At 33.9% G+C, this 21060-nt stretch overlaps 1 protein-coding gene and 1 long non-coding RNA gene across 2 annotated transcripts; both read right to left on the minus strand.

The window, feature by feature from the left end:
- Positions 1-2560: 2560 nt before the first annotated feature.
- Positions 2561-2934, minus strand: LOC120280111. Its single transcript, XR_005542252.1, has 3 exons — positions 2868-2934; positions 2713-2775; positions 2561-2643 (listed from the first exon to the last, which is right to left on the minus strand). It is a non-coding gene; the product is annotated as an uncharacterized LOC120280111 (long non-coding RNA).
- An 80-nt stretch (positions 2935-3014) lies between these two features.
- On the minus strand, positions 3015-4227 carry LOC120281132. The gene is made up of 3 exons (XM_039288046.1): positions 4117-4227; positions 3730-3782; positions 3015-3657 (listed from the first exon to the last, which is right to left on the minus strand). Exons 1-3 carry the CDS (start codon positions 4225-4227, stop codon positions 3015-3017), a joined length of 807 nt encoding a protein of 268 aa, XP_039143980.1.
- Positions 4228-21060: the final 16833 nt, after the last annotated feature.

Genomic DNA, 21060 nt, shown 5'->3' on the forward strand with positions numbered 1-21060 from the left:
AAAAAACAATTTAACACAAATTCAAAATCTAGTTCAATTATTTAAATACAATAATTGTCTAACAAACAATCTAATGAATAATCAAAATTTTATAACAATTAATCATAATATATCAAACGATTTTCACAACAAATAATCAAACAATATTTGATAGATAATCACACAAAAAATTAAACAAATTAAGTTAGATATAAAATAAATAAGATAAATCTTGATGAAAAATAAAATATAAGTTCAGAAGAGATTGCACAAGGAGAAAACTCACTAATCAACACGACCTATAATATTTTTTTTCTAGAAATTTTGCGGAAGCAATTATATTTTTGTAAGGTTTTATTATTATTTTATTTATCATTACTATTTTTTACATTAATATTCTAAAAATCGATAATTATATATTGATAAGTTCAATATAAACATATTTAAATATAAAATTTAAAAGCAAAAATATTTGAAGATCTATGATTAGCTAGCCATAGTAGTTGTTATTATCACTTTTCGATTTTATTGTTTTCATTTAATTTATTTTAAATAGTATCGATAGAATTTTAAAATCCCCCCCTCTTCCCTTGATTCCGCCTATGCATGCACGCACGCACCGTTGTTGTGTTAAGTTTGTGATGAGAGCTGTTTGGATCTGGATTCTGGATTCTGGTTTCATTTTATTTTAATTTTTAACCTCGTCGGTTCTTTCCTTTTTTGGATTGTAGTAATGAATTATGAGTGGATTTTATATCAACATATATTTGGGTTTTAATATCTTCTAATTTATTTAATCTTTTTTTGTCAATATATATTTATAATTTTACATACACATTTTTTAATTTTTCAACCACATTAAAAAAATACTAATGTGTATCACTTAAGGAACAACTTAGAAAACCCAAAGCCAAAGTAATGAATTAAATTTTACAAGAGTAAGAAACTTAATCAATGAAGCTCAAGATTCTCTCTGTCGCAACCAAAAAAAAAAATTCACATATATATATGGCTGTAAACCCAAAATTTAACCCAATCTTTAAACTGGGTAATTTTCTTCTGTGCGTACCTAAGTATGTACTTATTTCACTTTGAGCTCCTTATTTCGATTTGTATCAATTTGAGCACTGCAATTTGATTTCCTTACAACGGGAGGGCACTGAGATGAATCCGGTGAGGGTTTGCTGATGTGTCCACCGGAATGGAGCCGTGGATTTTATTTTTCCGTGTCGGATGAAGACGTGGCATTACCAGCTGGATGACTTATCCAAGTGGCGGTCCCTGTTGCCACGGAGGATGCCACATCAGCCTCTTCTCTCTCACTCTCCTCCTTTCCCGTTCCTTGCCCGTTAGCTTTGCCCCTTCCCCTTGCTTTGCTCGCCAGCCATCCGTCGGGGTCGTCATCTTTGCCGGAGAGAACGCCAGCCATCCTAACGCCAGTCACACGCTTTGCCTCCTCATTTTGCCCCCTCCAAAGACTTGGAGAACGCGAACTAACCAGCCGTCCACCATATACCAGATGAAATCCTCTTCCGAACTCTTGAAGATTTTGGAGGACTTTAGATAGTTACAATGTTACTTGAATTTATTATTTGAGTACATTATATTTAGATCATTTTTGTATAGAAATTCATGCAGTGAATTAGTTGCTTCATCTTCACTATTATTTTTGTATAGAAACTACAGGTTATTTGCTTTCAAAATTGTTTGTAATAATTTTTTTTGTTGCTATTAATGAAATTTAATTTTGTGTTAATTGGATGGATGATACAGCAGAAACTTTGATAATGTTTGAATTTCAATTTAACTAATGTGTTGTCTTATCATAATCTGTATTAGCTGAATTGAGTCAGCAGTTGCTTAAATATCAATGAATTCAACATGATATTCAAGCCATTTATATCAATACCAAGTTTGTATTTCCTGCATCTTTTTAACAATTACCATTTATAACGATAAGCATTTTTCTAATGAACAAATGACCCTGAGAACTCGATATAAAAATATTGGGATCAAAATTTGCAGTTTTCATTCATATGATGTTAAGTATTCTTGGAGACAAAAATATATATGTATGTTTACAATATCAGAATAGCAGTAGCCTGTCAATAGAAACTAAGCACATCTATTAGTAGCTTTACATTGTCAAAATGCCACTAATATGTCAAAACAAGCTAAGGAGATTATGAGACTGCTCTTCAGCTAGTATTTCCTGCAGCTGGTGCAAACTTTCCAATACCAGGAGGAACCCATTCTTTTTTCTTTTTCATTGGAGGTCCCGCTTGAGTCTTAGCTTCCATGTTTTTGTTCTTCATTCTGGGTCTCAACACAGGAGCTCTTGAGGTTGCATGAGCCTTCTTGCTTGATTCTTGAGGTTCCACAGGATTTGTTACATCATGTTGCTTAGCACCTACAACTGTGTTATTTTTCTTTCCTCCTCTAGTCTCAATTTTTCTCTTCATTGGCCTCATTTCAGTTTCAATTGGTAAATTTTGGAGAGCAGGTTGCTGTGTATCAATAACCTGCAATTTTGGAAACAGATCACCTATCTAATGTTGTAAATTTTTTGCCGTAATATTACATTACCTGTGATATGGTTGTCACTTGAATTTGTTGAGTTTCACTTGGTTGGTTATTCATTTCTGTTTGAATGAAGTTATTAACCTGACAATGTCAAGGAAAACAAATCAGCCATAACAATGTTAAAAAAGAAGGAAATGACTCCAAACATACCAACTGGAAATGTTCCTCCAAAACCTGTGGATCAATTGCATCCATAGGATTATTGGCATTGTCCTGTCGAAATCATTGCAATTATATTACTGGATGGTTAATTCTTATACCCAATACATGAAAATCACATAAACGGAAGGGGAAAAAGAAATCACCTCAGATTGTTCCACATCATTAGTTGCTGCATCACTTGGCTGTCCTGGTTCATTTTGCAACCTGGCCTATCATATATATATATATATATATATATGCATGGTTACAAATCATTGCTTAGTACTAAATAAAAATTTATTTCATTCAATTCATAAATTAAGCTGCAAAGGTACCTGAATTCCATGGAATCTTTTGTTATGGCCGGCAACACCACATATGCTGCAAGTGATCTTCCTGCCCTTCATGCTGACCTTTCCTTTGGTGTATCCAGCCTCCTCATTTGGCTCTCTCCTCCTCAGCATTGTTTTCTTCCCTCTTTTGTTGTTTACAGGTGGAGGTGGGATCATAGGGCTCTGGTTACTACTAGGCCAACAACTCCTATCCTGTGTGGGATATAGAATGTGGCTATAGATTGCTAGAAATGTGGACACCTTGTAACATTCATCTATATAATTTTCAGGCCTGTCCTGGTTGTAATATAATGCAGAGATTGCATGAGCACAGGGCACTCCAGTTAGTTGCCACTTTCTACAAGAGCAAGTTTTTTCTATTCTGTCAACCACAAATTGGCCCTCATTGCCTAGGACTTGGTATTGTGCACCTCCTGACCAGGTTGTGCTATAAGTAAAGCTCAATGCCTTTGCCTTTTCTAGTTTTTTCATTATTCTAGGACAATACTCACTGCCACATTTCTGCATAGCATCTCTTTTCTTTTGAATCCTGCACATCAACTTTGTTCTAATAATTTCATTCAATGTCACTATCCCTTTGCTCCTTGCTCCAAGTATTACACTATTAAAACATTCACAGAGGTTATTCAAGAGCATGTCACATTTAAAAATAGGTCTAAAGTGTGCCCTAGACCAATGCTCAGGTGCTATTTTCTGCAGGAACCCATAAGCTCCAGGGGACATTGCCTTCAAAAGTTCCATTTCTTTATTAAATGCAGGTTTGTAAGTGGCCCTCGCACATTTCCATAGTTGATCTTTTAGAGCTTTTCCTTTGTAATTATTTTTGAAGTTAGTGTGTATATGCCTAACACAATATCTGTGTTCACTATTGGGGAGTAGGTCTTGTAATGCAGGTATTAGGCCCTATAATGATATTTATTTCCCATATATTATACAATACACAAGGACAAACAAGAAGACAACAAAAAACAAAGAAAAGGAAAACGACATGGATCAGTTAAATCTGATATTTTAACACCTATATAAAATTAATTGAAGAGGAAATGTTATGAGAACAAACCTTCTGCCGATCACTCATGAAAGCCCAAAGTTGGCTGTTGTTGATGTCCAAATCGACAGCTAGCAACTCCAAGAACCATCTCCAGTTATAATTGTTCTCCCTATCCACCATTGCCCATGCAATGGGATAGATGCAATCATTTGCATCTATCCCCACAGCTGAAAGTAGTTGCCCTCCAAACAAACCCTTCAACCAACAACCATCTACTGAAATTACTGGTCTGCGTTCTTCTAGAAATCCTGTCTTCAATGGAGACAAGCAGACATACATCCCTTCAAAAACACCTTCACGACATTTGAATTTGATAGTAGACCGTGGGTGTGTCCTCATAAGCTCAAGCCTGTAGTCATACAAGCTCTTCATCTGCTCATGTTCATCACCAGCTAACATGCTATTTGCAGGACAAAATGAAATGGTGTCAAATAATCAGCAGTAAATTGTAACATGCACTAACATAAGAGTTAATATGAAGTACATATAGTAGTACCTTAGAGCAAGTGATTTTGCCCTCCAAGCTTTTAGTCTAGTAATCTCAACCTCCTGAATAATGCCTGCCAGAGACCAACCAGGATTTGCCCTAAATTGAGTCATGTAGGTCTGAGCAATCCATTTTGCACTTACATGCCTTACATTATGGTCTCTACTGCACTCATGCTTGAGAATCCTAGATTTTATTTGAATTGTGTCCTTATCTTTGATCATGGGAGCTGCCCACAAGTAGAAAGGACAACCTTTCTTGCAAATTGCCTTGCATCTTTTCCTATTACTGGGTCTAAAATTCATAACATACCTATGCTTTATCCCGTAGTTCCTAACAGCCTCCTTAAATTGTTTAAAGCTGCTGAACTTCATTCCAACTGCGAAATAGGGATCCTTCATATCAATTTCTTCTTGGAACTCTGGGTATTTTGGTTTGCTTGGACCTGCATCTTCATCATTTGTTGAAGAAGCTGAGTGCAAACATGAGTCAGATTCTCCATAGTCAGAGTTAGGTTCTTCTTCTTCTTTGTGAACATCACCTCCTACTCCTATTCCTTCATTTCTTGAATGTCTGACCATATCAAGCCCAATGGCATCATCACTGCCCTCATTTATGTCTTCTTCCTCACTGTTAAAGCTATAGTCTGAGTCATATAACTCACTCCCTTCATCATTTTTCCCTTGGTGTTCAGGAGAAACATCTTGCATATCAACATTCTCATTTATGTCCTGTTCCTCATCATCATTCCCAGCAGAATCCCCAAGAGAAGCATCTTGCAACTGCCCAATGTCCTATTCCTCATCAACATTTTCAACTTCAACCTGTTCCTTGGCATTATTCCCAAGAGAAGCATCTTGCAGTTTAACATTTTCTTCAGCAAATGGTTTATCAGCATCATTGCTTGTACTTATGCTGCATACCTTGGCATATATACTCATCAGCCTATTTCGGCAAACATTTGAGGCCATCTCCAAGGCATCTGCATCATTTTTTATTTCTGCCAAGCTCAAACCATTACCAGTGAATCTCAACCACCAAAATGTGCAACCTTCTTCTTGCAAACCCAACTCCTTGGCCATGCCCAACAGTTCTAATCTAGACATCTTATCAATGCAGCAGTAGTCAATATAGCCGGCAAGCTCCCTGCTTTCCCACTTATGCACATCATCACTTGTATAAGACAATTTTATTGTGAAGTAATCACTGCCAGGGGCTGAAATATAATTTTCCCAACCATAATTAGCTAGACATGGAAAACAAAAGATAACTAATCATATTGTACTAAAAGCCAGTAACAAACAAACAAGAGATGTTGTCATATTTTTTTGTTGAAAACATGTAGATAATGTCCGGAAGAGCTGAAAGCCAGAAATTGCATATCATAACCAATAAACTTATGAAAATAAGGAACTCATCCGAAATTTGCAGAACATTAGCATTATAAGCTTGCCATTGGAGTTCTGTATCACCGCATGCCAACATGCTTAAACATGAGTTGCAATTACATTTCTTCTTATTATAGAGAAAAACAAACATAAACAGCATCCTTAGTTAAATTAAATTGCATCACAATGACAATTGAATACTCATTAGCGAATAATATGAAGTTTGCAATTAAAATTGCATCACCATTGTAACAAGTTTTGCAATTAAAATCAGAAATCACCCAGGACCACTCTTCAATGTCCATTTATTTTAATTCCTTATTGAAATAAGAACTCACCTAGGAACCACTCTTCAATATCTATATTTAAAGACAGACATGTCGTCTGAAAAAAGTACACCTTATTTAATTATAAAAGTTGTCAGTTAAGCATTATAAAAATTGCCACTTTAGCATTAGAATTACATCTATTGCAGATGCTGAATGCAAATCATCAATGCACTCAAAGGAATTTACACAAGCACCACTGATGCTAACATTGACATAAAATTCTAATTTCATGACAAATTGGCAATGTACTTACGATAAGTTGGAGATCCTAATTCCGGGGGCCTTATCGCCCAATCGACGTCCATCATGCAGTCCCTAGGTGCAAATGGAGGCTATTATATGCTTGAGGACTGGTTTGCGTTCTCGGGGACTCTGAACTAGGGTAAAGGAGGGCAAAACGAGGAGGCAAAGGGTGTGACTGGCGTTAGGATGGCTTTCGTTCTCTCCGGCAAAGATGACGACCCCGACGGATGGCTGGCGAGCAAAGCAAGGGGAAGGGGCAAAACGGCAAAGGGGGAAGGGAACGGCTGGCTTTCTCTAGGGCAAAGCCAACGGGCAAGGAACGGGAAAGGAGGAGAGTGAGAGAGAAGAGGTTGATGTGGCATCCTCCGTGGCAACAAGGACCGCCACTCGGATAAGTCATCCAGCTGGTAATGCCACGTCTTCATCCGACACGGAAAAATAAAATCCACGGCTGCATTCCAGTGGACACATCAGCAAACCCTCACCGGATTCATCTCAGTGCCCTCCCGTTGTAAGGAAATCAAATTGCAGTGCTCAAATTGATACAAATCAAAATAAGGTGCTCAAAGTGAAATAAGTACATACTTAGGTACGCACAGAAGAAAATTACCCCTTTAAACTTGGACTCAAAGTTTGATTTGGCAAGCTAATTGTTTTTAGTTTTTATAAAAATAGATAAATTATATGGACTATCTATCACAAGATTCACAAGATACACAAATTTTCGGGAGATCAACTTGAAAGTTGGTTGATAGAGAATTTTGACTAATCATGACCAGAGTAACAAGATACACAAAATTTTTAGGAGATCTACTTGAAAGTTGGTTGATAGAGAATTTGAGTAATCATGACCAGAGTAAGTTTATTAATGTTATTCATCATAACTGTATATATATATATATATATATATAGTAATGGACTATCTATTCACAAGATTCACAAGTGCGAAATATCTTATTTTATTGAAAATATAAAATTACACACCTAAATTTTAATAAAAAAATAAGTGTATATATACATATGATAATGACTTTTGTGTATATTGAATCTCTTTTTATTAATGCATGTGGTTTATTCATCTTTTTAAAAAAAATTAAAGAAAAAATTATACCGGCTCACTTATAAGTTGGGAAACAGTAAAAATTCTAAACTAACTAGAAAATATCACCTTGACTGGGGAAAGGATTAAACCGAAGTCGCAACCAAAGTTTGGCGAGCCATTAAACCCTCCTAGTCACCCACTGGCAATGGAAGCATACAGCCCAGCTGGTTGGCGTGCATCTGGCCCATGGTCGGGCCCCCGCCCATTTCCCCAATTGAACTGAGATGGCTGAGTTCAGTCCAAACCCAATTGGGCTTGGCCTAGCTGATGCCAACTGGGCTTGGTTCCACTAGCTCTTAATGCTTAAATGACTTTGATTAACTACTTTGAAATTGGGCAGTGTTCACAGAAGTAGAGGAGCTTGAAAAACTGAAGAAAAACGATGTACAAACTATGAAACTCATTGCATACCTTTCAAGAGATCCGAAGTGTTGGGATTAATTTCATCAATAAAGGAACATTTGAGGAAGAGCAAACTAAGATAGAGCCTGACAATATGATATTTAGGTATGAGATTGATGACAGTGATGATGATAATGATGCAGATCTCAGCTCTTGCCAGTACAACCTGCACAATTACTCCAGTAGAGCATAAAAAGGAAACACCAAATCTTAATTAAAATCACACAGATTTCACTGATCCTTACAACAGACACTCATAACTCAAATACATAAAACAAACTCAAAACAATCACAGGTAAACAGAGATCAGAGGTTAATCGCCTGGAGATCTCATACAGCCATCGCTCGCTCAAGGAGGAAGATGAACAGGGAAAAGGCAGATCAGATGCTTCAATAATTTCTCCAATTTCCCAGAATGAGCTGTATGTATTCGGATTGATGGAAAGGGGTGGGCCAAGATGTCTGTTACAGTGAAGAGATGGAGATTCATTTTCTCAAACCCAAAAGACGAAAGAGCCCTTGCCTTACATGAGTACCAAACTTAACAATTCAGGGGTACATAATGTAAATTCACCTTTTTTAAATCTTCTAATTTTACCAAAACACCCTCCTATACCTGAGTAACGAAATTAACTGCCAGGGTTAATTGATGTCTTTCCTCCCTCCTCAGCATCTCCAGCAATGAACTTCATCCTCATTTCAATCCAAACCCATCCTCTCCTCATTTATCCCATTGATGCAGCTAATTCTAAGGCGGTATGCAACAGATAATGATGAAATTGACGCTTGAAATGCTCCAGTGGATGGTTCAAATGAAAGAACTACGACTTATCTGATTTTGGAGCAAAATAAATTGATTAGAAATTAAATTGACTAAGCAAATGAAGGGTTTACCAAAGGGACTGATTCGAAGATCGATTAGACAACCACCAAGATCGGCTGAATCACCTGTCATACTTGGGGCCGAGATGGGGATGCATGATTGTAGAACAAATTTTGAAGGTATATATAAACACTCATATACATTTTTCCTCACATTGTTTTACTGAATTTATAATGAATCACTTTTTTTAAAAAAAAATGAATTCATGAAACAAATCAATTCTGTGCCTGAACCTGCAAAGAAACGACCATCAAGATTGGTTGAATCACCTCTCATAATCGGTGCCAAGATGGGTTTACATGATTTTGTGGAACAAGTGTTGAAAGTCGTGTGTGTGTGTGTCTATATTAATTGTTCTGCTCATCTCGCTACCCCTTTTTGGTTTACATAGCTTTTTGCTCACATTTTTAAAATTATTTATGAATCATCTATTTTTCCAAAAGAAATATATATATATATATAAATAATCTTGAAGGCATACCTGCAATCAACTCTGCTTAAAGACTTGAACGGGAGAAATGTCCTACAAGCTGCAATTAAACACAGTCAAATTAAAATTGTGAAGATTATAGCTGAGATGGTAAAAAGGACCTAATCTGGTGTTACTGTCATGCCCCGAACCAGGCTCGCTGGACCCGGTGTGCAGACAAATAGTCGCACACCCATAGTACATAGCACAAAAGACATGCAAGGCCTTAGAACCTAGCTACCTCAAGATAGAACTATAAATTTCATAACCCAAAATCTAATAATATGCAAAATTTACAAAATCCAAATCTCAGAGTGTTAAAATATTCTGATGATAGGCTACATGCATGTGATGGTTTTGTTTGTCAAAAATGGCTGCATTACTTTTGGCTGGTGGGGTGAGATTCGGTGGGTTAATTAACCCTTAATCACACCACACTCTTGCCTATAAAAGGGCAAGAACATGAAACCTTCATTGTACCAATTAAGAAGAAGAAGAAAGAGTGAAGAAGAGTGGAAGAGAAAAATAAGAGAGAGTTGGTGTTTTTCTCCTAATATAAGAGAGGGTTGTTCTCCTTATTATTGGAGAGATTGTAACTCTTATTTTTCCACTATATTAAAATTCTTTTACCTTGCCCGTGGTTTTTACCCTAATTTGTTTTGGCGGTATTTCCACATAAATTCTGTGTCCATCTTTATTGTTATTATTTTTCAACTACTTTTGCTGTGACCCTACTCTACACAGCTCCATAATTGCACAAGTGGTAGTAGAGCCAAACATAGGGTGTGTATATAATATATCTACTTAACGTACTCTCTATGGCTGCCGCTAATAGTGGAACCTCCACATCGAAAAATAAGTTAGATTATTATTCACCCTTCTGTAGGAATTGGTTACTGCCCATAAAACAGTCTATGACAGAAGTAATGACATCAAAGTATGAGTTTGAAAAATTCAACGCGAGTAATTTCTCACTTTGGAAGCTGAAGATGAGGCTATTCCGGATGAAGGACAATTGCTTTGCGGCTATTATTGAAAGCCTAGCTGAGGTTAAAGATGACAAGTGGAATGAGATCGATGGTAATGCCATTGCAAATCTTCATTTGGTATTTGTTGATGGAGTTCTAGCAAGCATAGCAGAGAAGAAGACGGCGCGAAAGAGATCTCGGATCACCTCACAGAGCTGTATGAGGCCAAGTCACTTCACAACAAGATTTTTTTTAAGAGCAAACTCTACACTTTGCGTATGACGGAATCTACTTCAGTAATGGAGTACCTGAACATACTACATACTCTATTTTCCCAACTTACATCACTGGGACATGAAATAGAGTTAGGTGAACGTGCGAAAGTTCTATTTTAAAGTCTACCAGACTCTTATGATCAACTCATCATTAACTTAACAAACAATGTCCCCACGAACATTCTAGTCTTCAACCACATTACAGCTACTATTATGGAAGAAGAGAGTCAATGCAAGAACAAGGAAAACAGGTTAGCAAATTCGCATGAATCGGAGGCCTTGATGGTGATGAAAGGAAGACCAATAGAACGTGGCCCTAGTGGGAGTTACAATCATGGTAAATCAAAATAAAAGAGTAAGAAGACTTTCAAGTGCTATCACTATGGCAAGAAAGGTCACTTGAAGAAAGATTGTTGGAATCTAAATAAAAAGGACTCCAATCCTCATGGAAATATTGCAAACACTTCAGAAGATGGAAATGCCATGGTATGTAAAATAGCAACAAACATTTGATGTTTGGCTTCTAGACTCAGTGACAACCTTTCATATGACTTCCAAAAATGAATGGTTCTATCACTATGAACCTATATCTGGAGGTTCTGTGTACAGCTGCAACGATCAAGCTCTGAAGATTGTTGGTATTAGCACCATTAAACTAAAGATGTATGATGGTACAACTCAGACTATTCTAGAAGTCCGACATGTGGAGGGGCTGATAAAGAACTTGTTGTCTATTGGGCAACTTGATGATCTTGGCTGCAAAATTGAAGTTCAAAAAGATATCATAAAGATAATTCAAGGTGTGTTTGTATTAATGAAAGGAGATAAGATAAATGCAAATTTGTACATGTTGAGAGGATAAACTTTGCAAGAAAGAAAAACTTCAATTGCAATGATAAGTCCAAGTGAAAGATCTACAAAGATATAGCACAAAAAGCTTGGACATATGTCTGAGCAAGGAATGAAGATTCTTGTAGAAAAGAAACTACTCCCCGGTCTCACAAAGGTAACACTACCTTTTGTGAGAATTATATTATGAGCAAGCAACATCGACTGAAGTTTAATGCATCTATTTCTACAAGCAAAGCAATTCTAGAATTGATCCCCTCTGATGTGTAGCAAGCACAAGTTGAGTCCCTAGGAGGAGCAAATTACTCTGTGTCATTCATTGACGACTATTCTAGGAGATGTTGGGTGTATCCTATCAAAAAAAAGGTAGATGTGTTTTAAGTCTTCAAATTTTACAAAGCACGGGTAGAACTTGAATCTAGCGAGAAGATTAAGTACTTGTGGATAGATAATGGAGGAGAATACACTGGCAAAGAATTTGATGAATTCTGCAAGTAAGAAGGCATCAAAAACCAGTTCACTATAGCATACACTCCTCAATAAAATGGAGTGGCAGAATAGATGAACAGGATTCTGTTGGAAAGAATAAGAGCTATGATGGGAGCTGCAAACCTAGACAAGAAGTTTTGGGTAAAAAGTAGTTAGCACCGCTTGTTATGTGGTGAATCAGGCTACATCAACTACAACTGAGTTGAAGAGACCGATGGAGTTGTGGATTGGTAACCTTGTTGACTATTCAAACCTTCATATATTTGGAAGTCATGTCTATGTAATGTATAGTACTAAAGAAACTACAAAGATGGGTCCAAAATCTAGAAAATGTATGTTCTTAAATTATGCTAATGGAGTTAAGGGGTACCGCATATGGGATCCCACTACCCACAAGGTTGTAATCAGCAAGGATGTTATCTATATAGAAGACAAAGAACAAAAGCAAGCAGATAGTAAAAGCATTACAAAAGGAAGCACAGAGACTACAACATTACAGGTAGAAAAAGAAGCTGAATCTACACTAGAGAACGAGATATAAGAGCTAGTTGAATCTGAAGTTCCCAAAGTTCGGCGGTCAACTCATACAAGAAAGATACCAAGTTGGCATTCTGACTATATTATGCAATGTAACATTGCATACTGTCTTCTAACTAAGGATAGAGAGCCATCAACTCTTCAAGAAGCACTAAACAATTTAGATGTATCTCAGTGGATGACAGCAATGCAAGAAGTAATTGAAGGCTTTCATAAAAATAGGACATGGGAACTGGTGTCACTACCACAAGAGCGAAAACCCATTGGCAACAAATGGGTTTATAATATCAAGCGCAATAGTGATGATCAAGTAGATTGTTATCGTGCTAGATTAGTGGTGAAAGGATATGCTCAAAAGGAAGGAATTGACTTCAACAAAATATTTGCTCTTGTGGTTTAACTCACAACAGTCCGAATAGTCCTAGCGATGTGTGCTACATTGGACTTGCAGCTTAAGTATTTAGATGTCAAAACTACCTTTCTTCATGGAGATCTTGAAGAAGAAATTTACATGCTACAGCAAGAAGGATTTGAAGAAAAAGATAAAGAGAACTTGGTTTGCAAATTGAATAAATCTCTGTGCGGTCTGAAATAGGCGCCAAGATATTAGTACAAGAGATTTGATTCCTTCATCATGAGCCTTGGATACAGTAGATTAAATACAGACCCTTGTGCATATGTCAAGTGGTTTGAAGAAGGAGATTTTGTATTCTTGTTGTTGTATGTTGATGATATGTTGATCACAGGCCCCAACAAAGATCGTGTTAAGGAGTTGAAGGCGCAACTGGCTACGGAATTTGAAATGAAGGACTTGGGACTAGTAAACAAGATTCTAGGGATGCAAATTTATTGAGACAGAAATAATAGGAAATTTTGGCTTTCTCAGAAGAATTATCTTAAGAATATCTTGTGGCGCTTCAACATGCAAGACTGTAAACCAATTTCTACCTCACTTCCTGTTAATTTCAAGTTATCCTTAAGTATGTGTCCTAACAGTAAAGAAGAGAGGATGAAGATGTCTCGAGCACCATATGCATCAGCAGTGGGAAGCCTAATGTTCGCCATAATCTGTACAAGACCAGATATTGCATATGTAGTGGGAGTGGTAAGTCGATACATGGCAAATCCTGGTCAAGAGCATTGGAATACTATCGGGAGGATTCTTAGATATGTAAAGAGAACCTTAGATGTTGCATTATGTTATGGGGGATCAAAGTTTATTGTCAAAGGATATGTTGATGGTAATTATGCAGGTGATCCTGATATAAGAAAATCCACTACAGGATATGTGTTCACACTAGCAGGAGAAGTTGTGACCTGGGCTTCAAAACCGCAGTCAATGGTGGCTAAATCAATGACAGAAGCATAATACCTAGCAGCTACATAAGCTAGTAAAGAAGCAGTGTGGTTGAAGATGGTGCTGGAAGAACTTGGGCACAAGTGAGAAAACATTTCTTTATATTGTGACAACTAGAGTTCTTTGCATCTTGCAAGAAATCCATCATTTTATTCAAAGACAAAACATATCAAAGTTCAGTACCACTTTGTCCGAGAGAATATGGAAGAAGGAATAGTGGATATGCAGAAAATTCATACAAAGGACAACCTAGCAGCACGACAACAAAAAAAGCTTATTGTGACATTTTTGAAACAACATTTTTACTAAGTGTTGCTAAAAACTATTAAAATGCCTCTTAAGCTATAGTTGTAATAAATGTCGGTATACTTTTATTTTTTCCTACCTTTATAATTACATTTCTACTTATAGTCACAATAGATTTTTGTTTTACGATATTTTTGAAGATTTTAGTGGTATTGTAAGAAATTTTGGTATAATATTACTTATTAAGAAGCTTATTATGACCTTTGTAACAAATGTCATAATTCAATATGACTTTTATTGCATCATTTTATTATGCCATATTTGAAAACGTTATTTTAAGTTAGGATATACATATATATATATATATATATATATATATATATATATATATATATATATATATATATTAAAAAAATGGAAGATAATTTGAAATAACAAAAAGGTATTTAAAGAAAAATAAAAGCAACAATATTTTGAATTTCAAGAGTGCCAAAATTTGGCGGCAATTTCTTTTTGTGAGAACCAAAAGCTATGTAGTGGCTTATATAAACAAGATCTATAAAACAAGAAAAAACCATAGTAATGTAAAAGGCCAAAACTAAAGTTCTTGTCCAGAGAAAAAGTAAGTATCTCAATTTTTCTTTATTCCACAGTATTTTTTGGTTTGTGTTTCTTGTATTTCATTTAAATATTTAATTTGTTGTTTATTTTGGTGAATGATTGATAGATGATTAATTTTTAATTAGTTTTTTGTTATAAAAAATGTATGAGAAATTTAATTAATCTAATCCTAGGGTTTGGGAATATTATTTTTTATAAAAAAAGATCGAATTTAATTGGAATGAGATCTTCAAAATATCACTTTTTTGTTGGAAATTAAAATATGTTTTGGCTTGTCACCTTCATGATGTGATGATGGAGAGGTCATGATATCATGCGGTGGTCATGACAAAGATCTAAGGCTTACAATTTTGATATTGTCTTTTACTTTTTTATTTAACCCTAGTTTTGTTGGAGTTTTAGAATTAGCTTCATTTTTATAAGGTTCTTGCTATGAGACACTGATAGTTTTGGTGAATTTTTGCAATTTTCCCCTTATATAATTTATATTTTTTATAAGGTTATCGTTATAGTTATGACCAACACATAGGTCATAGGTTTGTTGAAGTTTTATATTTTATCCATTTCTTTTAAGTTAAATTTTTTAAGGGTTCTTACAAATTATATATTCTCCATTTAAATAAAAAAAAGTTTATTTATATTGTTTTTTATGCAAATTATATATCCTCCACATAGTTTTTTTTATATATTTCAAATTAGTATATTATTGATTTTAATATATCATTTATGTCTATATTTAATTTAATTTAATATTTATTGTTATATTATATTGATTTTGTTAAATTTAAAAAATTATTCTAGGTTGGAGATAGCAGAAGTAGTCCTTGTTCTCAATTAACTATTTCTCAATTTCTTTATAGTGATAATAATCCTATTGATGGCATGAATTTTTATAATATCATATAATTACAATTTAAAATTTAAAATTTTATTGTTTATTAATCATTTTTTAAATTGATTTGAATATACACTGATATATTTCTATATTTTATTTTGAAGAGAAGAGGCCACCATAATAAATTTTAAAAAAAAAATCCAAAGTTTGAAATCTTAGCTTTATTATATTATTTGAAAGCTATTTCTTTGTGATTTGTAGATCATGTTAATATTATTTTAATTAGTGATTATATTTTAAAATTTTTAAATTATAAATTTTATTATTTATTAATCACTTTTTTTTTAAAATTGATTTCGATATCTACTAATGTAGTTGCATATTTTATTTTGCAGATAAGAGACCACTATGATAAATTTGAAAACAAATCCAATGATTGAAGTCATAGCTTTATTATAAATTTTGAAAGGTCTTAATTACTAATTACATTTTTAAATTTTTAAATTTTATTTTAATATATCACTTTTTTTAAATTTATTTGAATATTCACTAATGTATTTGTATATTTTATTTTGAAGATAAGAGGCCACTATTATATATTTAATGATTTGAAAGATTGAAGCGTTAGCTTAATTATAATGTTTAAACGCTATTTTTTAAGATTTGTACATCATGTTAACATTATTTTAAGTGGGATTTTTAAATTTTTTATGAATAATTTTAATTATTATTTTAATATTTTATGTAAATTAATTTCTAGAATTTAAATTTTATCTAATATTTAAATATTAAATTGTATATAAATAATATTTAAATTAGTATTGTGAAAAATTATACAATATTTTTCAACACTAGTGAATGTTGCATTTCGTTGTTATCCACAAATACTATATGGTTAAAACAACAATAATAAAATATCGATATAAGAGTTTGAAGAGACATTTAACAAATGTTACTAAATAATTCTTGTACAAACATTTATAAATAAAATTTAATTTTAAAATTAGATATGATGAATAACTTTTAAACAACATTTACAAATATTGAGTTAAATTCAGATTCACAATTGCTATTTTGTTAAACCAATATTTACAAAAGGTCGATATAAGTAATTTAAAATATCTTTAACAAATATTACTATATAATCTATATAACAATGATAACAATTGTTGCAATATTTCAAAATTAATGCCATAAAAACTTCTACATTTGCAAATGTTGCACAAAATAAAAAACATGTTGTTTAAGACATATTTAAATGTTGGAATAAAATCCATATAAGACTATTTACAAATGTTGGAAAATATCATAATAAATGTCGGAATATATAAATACTGAAGTTTCTTGAAAATGTCACAACAAAGTATACCGACTATGGAAATTACAACATATAAATGACATTTGTTACAAAAGTCAATATAGAGTTATTACAATGGTTTTTTGGCTATTTTACGACACATGACAAATGTCACAAAAACTCTTTCTTGTTGTAGTGCAGATTTTCTGACAAAGCAATCAACACTAATAAATTTATATGGTGTCAATTCTCATGTGGCCTGGTAGAGACATAAGCAACATTAAATGGCAAGGTAGAAAGAACGGTGTAAAGACCTAATTAACTTTCAATCAACTTTTCAAGTGGGAGAAATGTAAAAATATTATGATTCTAGGCTGCATACATGTGATGTTTTTGTTTGTTAAAAATGGTTGCATTACTTTTGGTTGGTGGGGTGAGATTAGGTGGGTTAATTAACCGTTAATCACATCACACTCTTGCCTATAAAAGGGCAAGAACATGAAGCCTTCATTGTACCAATTGAGAAGAAGAAGAAAGAGTGAGGAAGAGTAGAAGAGAAAAATAAGAGAGAGTTGGTGTTTTTCTCCTAATATAAGAGAGAGGGTTGTTCTCATTATTATAGAGATTGTAATTCCTAATTTTCCACTATACTGAAATTCTTCTACCTTGTCCGTGGTTTTTACCCAAATTTGTATTGGAGGTTTTCCATGTAAATTCTGTGTCCATCTTGATTGTTGTTATTTTTCAAGTAATTTTGTTGTGACCCTGCTCTACCTAGTTCCATAATTTCACAACACTGAGTTTATAATACAGACAAAAAAATTTTACCTCTAACTAGAACAGGGACATATCTACTAGTTGTTCACTCCCCGCTAAGCTATTATACTCCTAATATGCAAAAAATTAAAAACCAGATTATGAGCTTGACAGCCCAGTAAGCAACCCACTAAAAATAACTAGGATCGTGTGAAAATAAAAAATTCAGAAACAAAAACAAATCATGTCAGATTTTACAGATATTTATCAAAAATATAGGTAATAAAATCAAAGTGGTTCAACAAAATACATCTAATGACAGACAGAAATATATGTCTCCAAATCACTATAGCCAAAACAAAATATCATAGATCATTTGTTTACCATCGGTAACCCGAGTCAGAATATCAGAGATCATTTGTTTACCCTTGGTGACCTTAGCCATAATATCAGAGGCCGTTATTCTTCACCAACGAAACGGTGTGAAACTATAGTTTCTTAACATAGCCAGAGTTTCATGTCGACACGGTCAGTGTTTAATCCCTAGTGATAGGATTAGCACCTAGTTAAATGGATACTAAACATATTTATATCAAAATAAGTTTGATATCCAAAAACCAAATAGAATATCATAATTCCAGACAGAATTTCAGACAGGTTAGGATCTGTAGAATAATTCGGCAAGCAAACATATCAAGATACACATGATCGCATTTTTTATAGCAAAATAATCTAATTATATTCAAAATAATTGGCAAACTTAATAGTTCAAATGTTGACAGACAAAATCAATGTTTCAAAAGTTAACAAACATGGTCAAGATGTGGGAGTTTATATTTACTTGAAAGAAAAATAATTAAAAATTGTAAAAAATATATAATAACAGAAAATGAATTAAAACTCAACAAATTATTTAATATTATATAAGAAATCTTTAAAAAAATTTAATTAAATAATAGAATAAATCCATAATTTTCGGTAATAAGAATATATATATATATATATGTATATATCTGTGTGTACATATATATACATTTATATGTGGTGTTACTTACCTGATTAACTTCCAAAAACTCTGAATCCCAAATCAAACAAGTTTCCTTAGAATACCCTATATTAGACAATGAGGAGTTCCGAGGTGTCAAAAACCACTACAAGATAAGCAATGAGATTTAAGGACAAATTGAATTATCCTAAATTCTAATCCTAAGGCATTTCAAAATATTAACCATTAAAAGTCCATGCAAAAATTTACGGGCTTATTAACTTTGCAAGATATTGAAGAACTACAATACTTCTATGGCCTTACAATTCTACAACAACATAAAATTATCTGAAAAATTAAACAATTCTAAACTAACTCATTCACTGACATTGCATCAGACTAGTAGAAGAGAACTAATAAGAGGTTCAAATAATAAGGTGTAATAGTATCTAAAGAATAAGATGAAATTATGGTCACTAGGGCCTCGACAGCATTAAAACTATAGGACGCCACATTAGCAATAAAAAGTCAAAGTATAGTGTTTTCTCTGATCAACCACTCATCAAACCCTATATATATATATAAGTCTACACATGGCCAGATCCTAAACTAAAGAACAAGAAAATATTTATGTATATGCATCAGAAACATAAAATGATGTTTTAAAAGAAGCATGAGATATGAGAATTATAACTTAATGGGTAAGCATCCAATTACATGAACTGCTAGAAAGACATTACTCCAATGTTGTTAAGCACTCCTTTTACTCAGCTGTGGGGTTCCAAAATCAAAGTGGACTTATACAAATGTAGAAAATAGAGTGACTAGGAAGAATGAATAGTCATGAACATAGGTTATCAGAGACTCTTAAATGACGACCTGATTAAGGTATTACACAAATAATGTTGTGTTTCTAAATTCTTCCTTAAAAATAACCACGACAATAAACTGTTAAAGAATGATCAAAGCCTCATGTAATTATCCATGTGGCAGCCAACGTGGAATATTGTGAATCAGTTAATTTGGTTTAATTAGTTAAGTTGTCAGTTATTTGTAGTTATATTAGTGGTGTTTAATAAATGCAACCTTTGATAGAAGGATGCAATTAAATAGTGTAATTGCTACTATAAATGTCTCAAATTGTAATGAGAATTAATTCATTCATTTCATAATGAAAAGTTAGTTACATTCTTTGAAATCTCATTCTCTGCAAATCATTTCATTTTCTATGTTTTACTCTTCAAAGTGGTATCAGAGCCAGGTTCCCAAACGATCAACGCAATATGGCAAATGGGAGTGCATCTCATCCTATTATCCCAGTGATTAAAGGGGAAAGCTATGATTTCGCGAACATAAAAATGAAAACATTGTTCAAATCACAGGTTTATGGGATTTGGTGGAGACTGGATATAACAATTCAGATGAAGATCCTGCAAGATTGAAGGAAAATAACAAGAAAGATTCAAAGGCTCTATTCTATATACAACAGGCAGTCCATGAAACCATTTTTTCCAGAATAGCAACAACAACAAACTCCAAACAAGCATGAATAGCTTTGTAGAGGGGATTAAGGATCTTCAAGAGTAATAATTGTGAAACTACAAACCCTATGGCAAGAATTTGAGACATTGAACATGAAGCATAATAAGGTAGTGCAAGAGTTTATTTCCAGGATGATGGCAATCATCAATCAGATGTTGGTATTTGGAGATAATATCACTGATCAAACGGGCATTGCAAAGGTATTAAGAGGTTTAACACCATGTTTTGATCATGTGGTGGCATCCGTTGAGGAGTCTAAGGACCTCACTCAATTATCAATTGAAGAACTTAGTGGATCACTTCAAGCATAGGAAGTGAGCTAATAAGTCTTCTGTGATAAGAATGTGAAGTGTTCTTTCCTTATGATAAGTATTACTTTTACAAGGTTTAAGTGCTAATACATATGTATTTGTGTTCTTTTGATCATGTAGGGTTGTAAAGCTAAGTATTGAGAAAAGAAGCCAAAAGTATATCATAAACGCACTATTTGGTGGAATCTTGGAAGGAACAAATGCTTGAATGTGTGCCAACCTCCATGAATTCAAATCATTACAATGAGTTGGAGGGGCACAAAGGCAGTCACATTTGCGTATCCCGACTTGTCAATTGATAACAAGATTTTCACCAATGAAGCCTTTGATTGAAGAAGAGTTGCGATCTACAGCATAAATGTGTGCCCGTTTATGTTGCCTCGATGAAAAGTGTGGAATTGAGAGTGTTTTGGCCGAGTACTGTAGCAAGATACTATAGTAAAATAATGTAGCAAGTATTGTAGTAGTCACTGTTCACAGTCTGCCGAAAACAGAATTTCCAGAGAATCCACACGGGCATGTGAAAATTCCACACGCATGTGTGGAAATTCCACAGGCCATTGTGGTAGATACACATGGGCG

This window comes from Dioscorea cayenensis, chromosome 17 (genome assembly GCF_009730915.1).
Source record: "Dioscorea cayenensis subsp. rotundata cultivar TDr96_F1 chromosome 17, TDr96_F1_v2_PseudoChromosome.rev07_lg8_w22 25.fasta, whole genome shotgun sequence".
NCBI lineage: Eukaryota > Viridiplantae > Streptophyta > Magnoliopsida > Dioscoreales > Dioscoreaceae > Dioscorea > Dioscorea cayenensis.

Excerpts from the sequence above, each read along its gene's own strand:
- LOC120281132 (XM_039288046.1), bottom strand. The coding sequence starts at position 4,227 with ATGGTGGATAGGGAGAACAATTATAACTGGAGATGGTTCTTGGAGTTG. Across the intron at positions 3,783-4,116 it reads TCATGAGTGATCGGCAGAAG|GCAATGTCCCCTGGAGCTTA; the intron begins GTTTGTTCTCAT and ends GAACTTTTGAAG. Across the intron at positions 3,658-3,729 it reads AAAATAGCACCTGAGCATTG|TGTAATACTTGGAGCAAGGA; the intron begins GTCTAGGGCACA and ends ATGTTTTAATAG.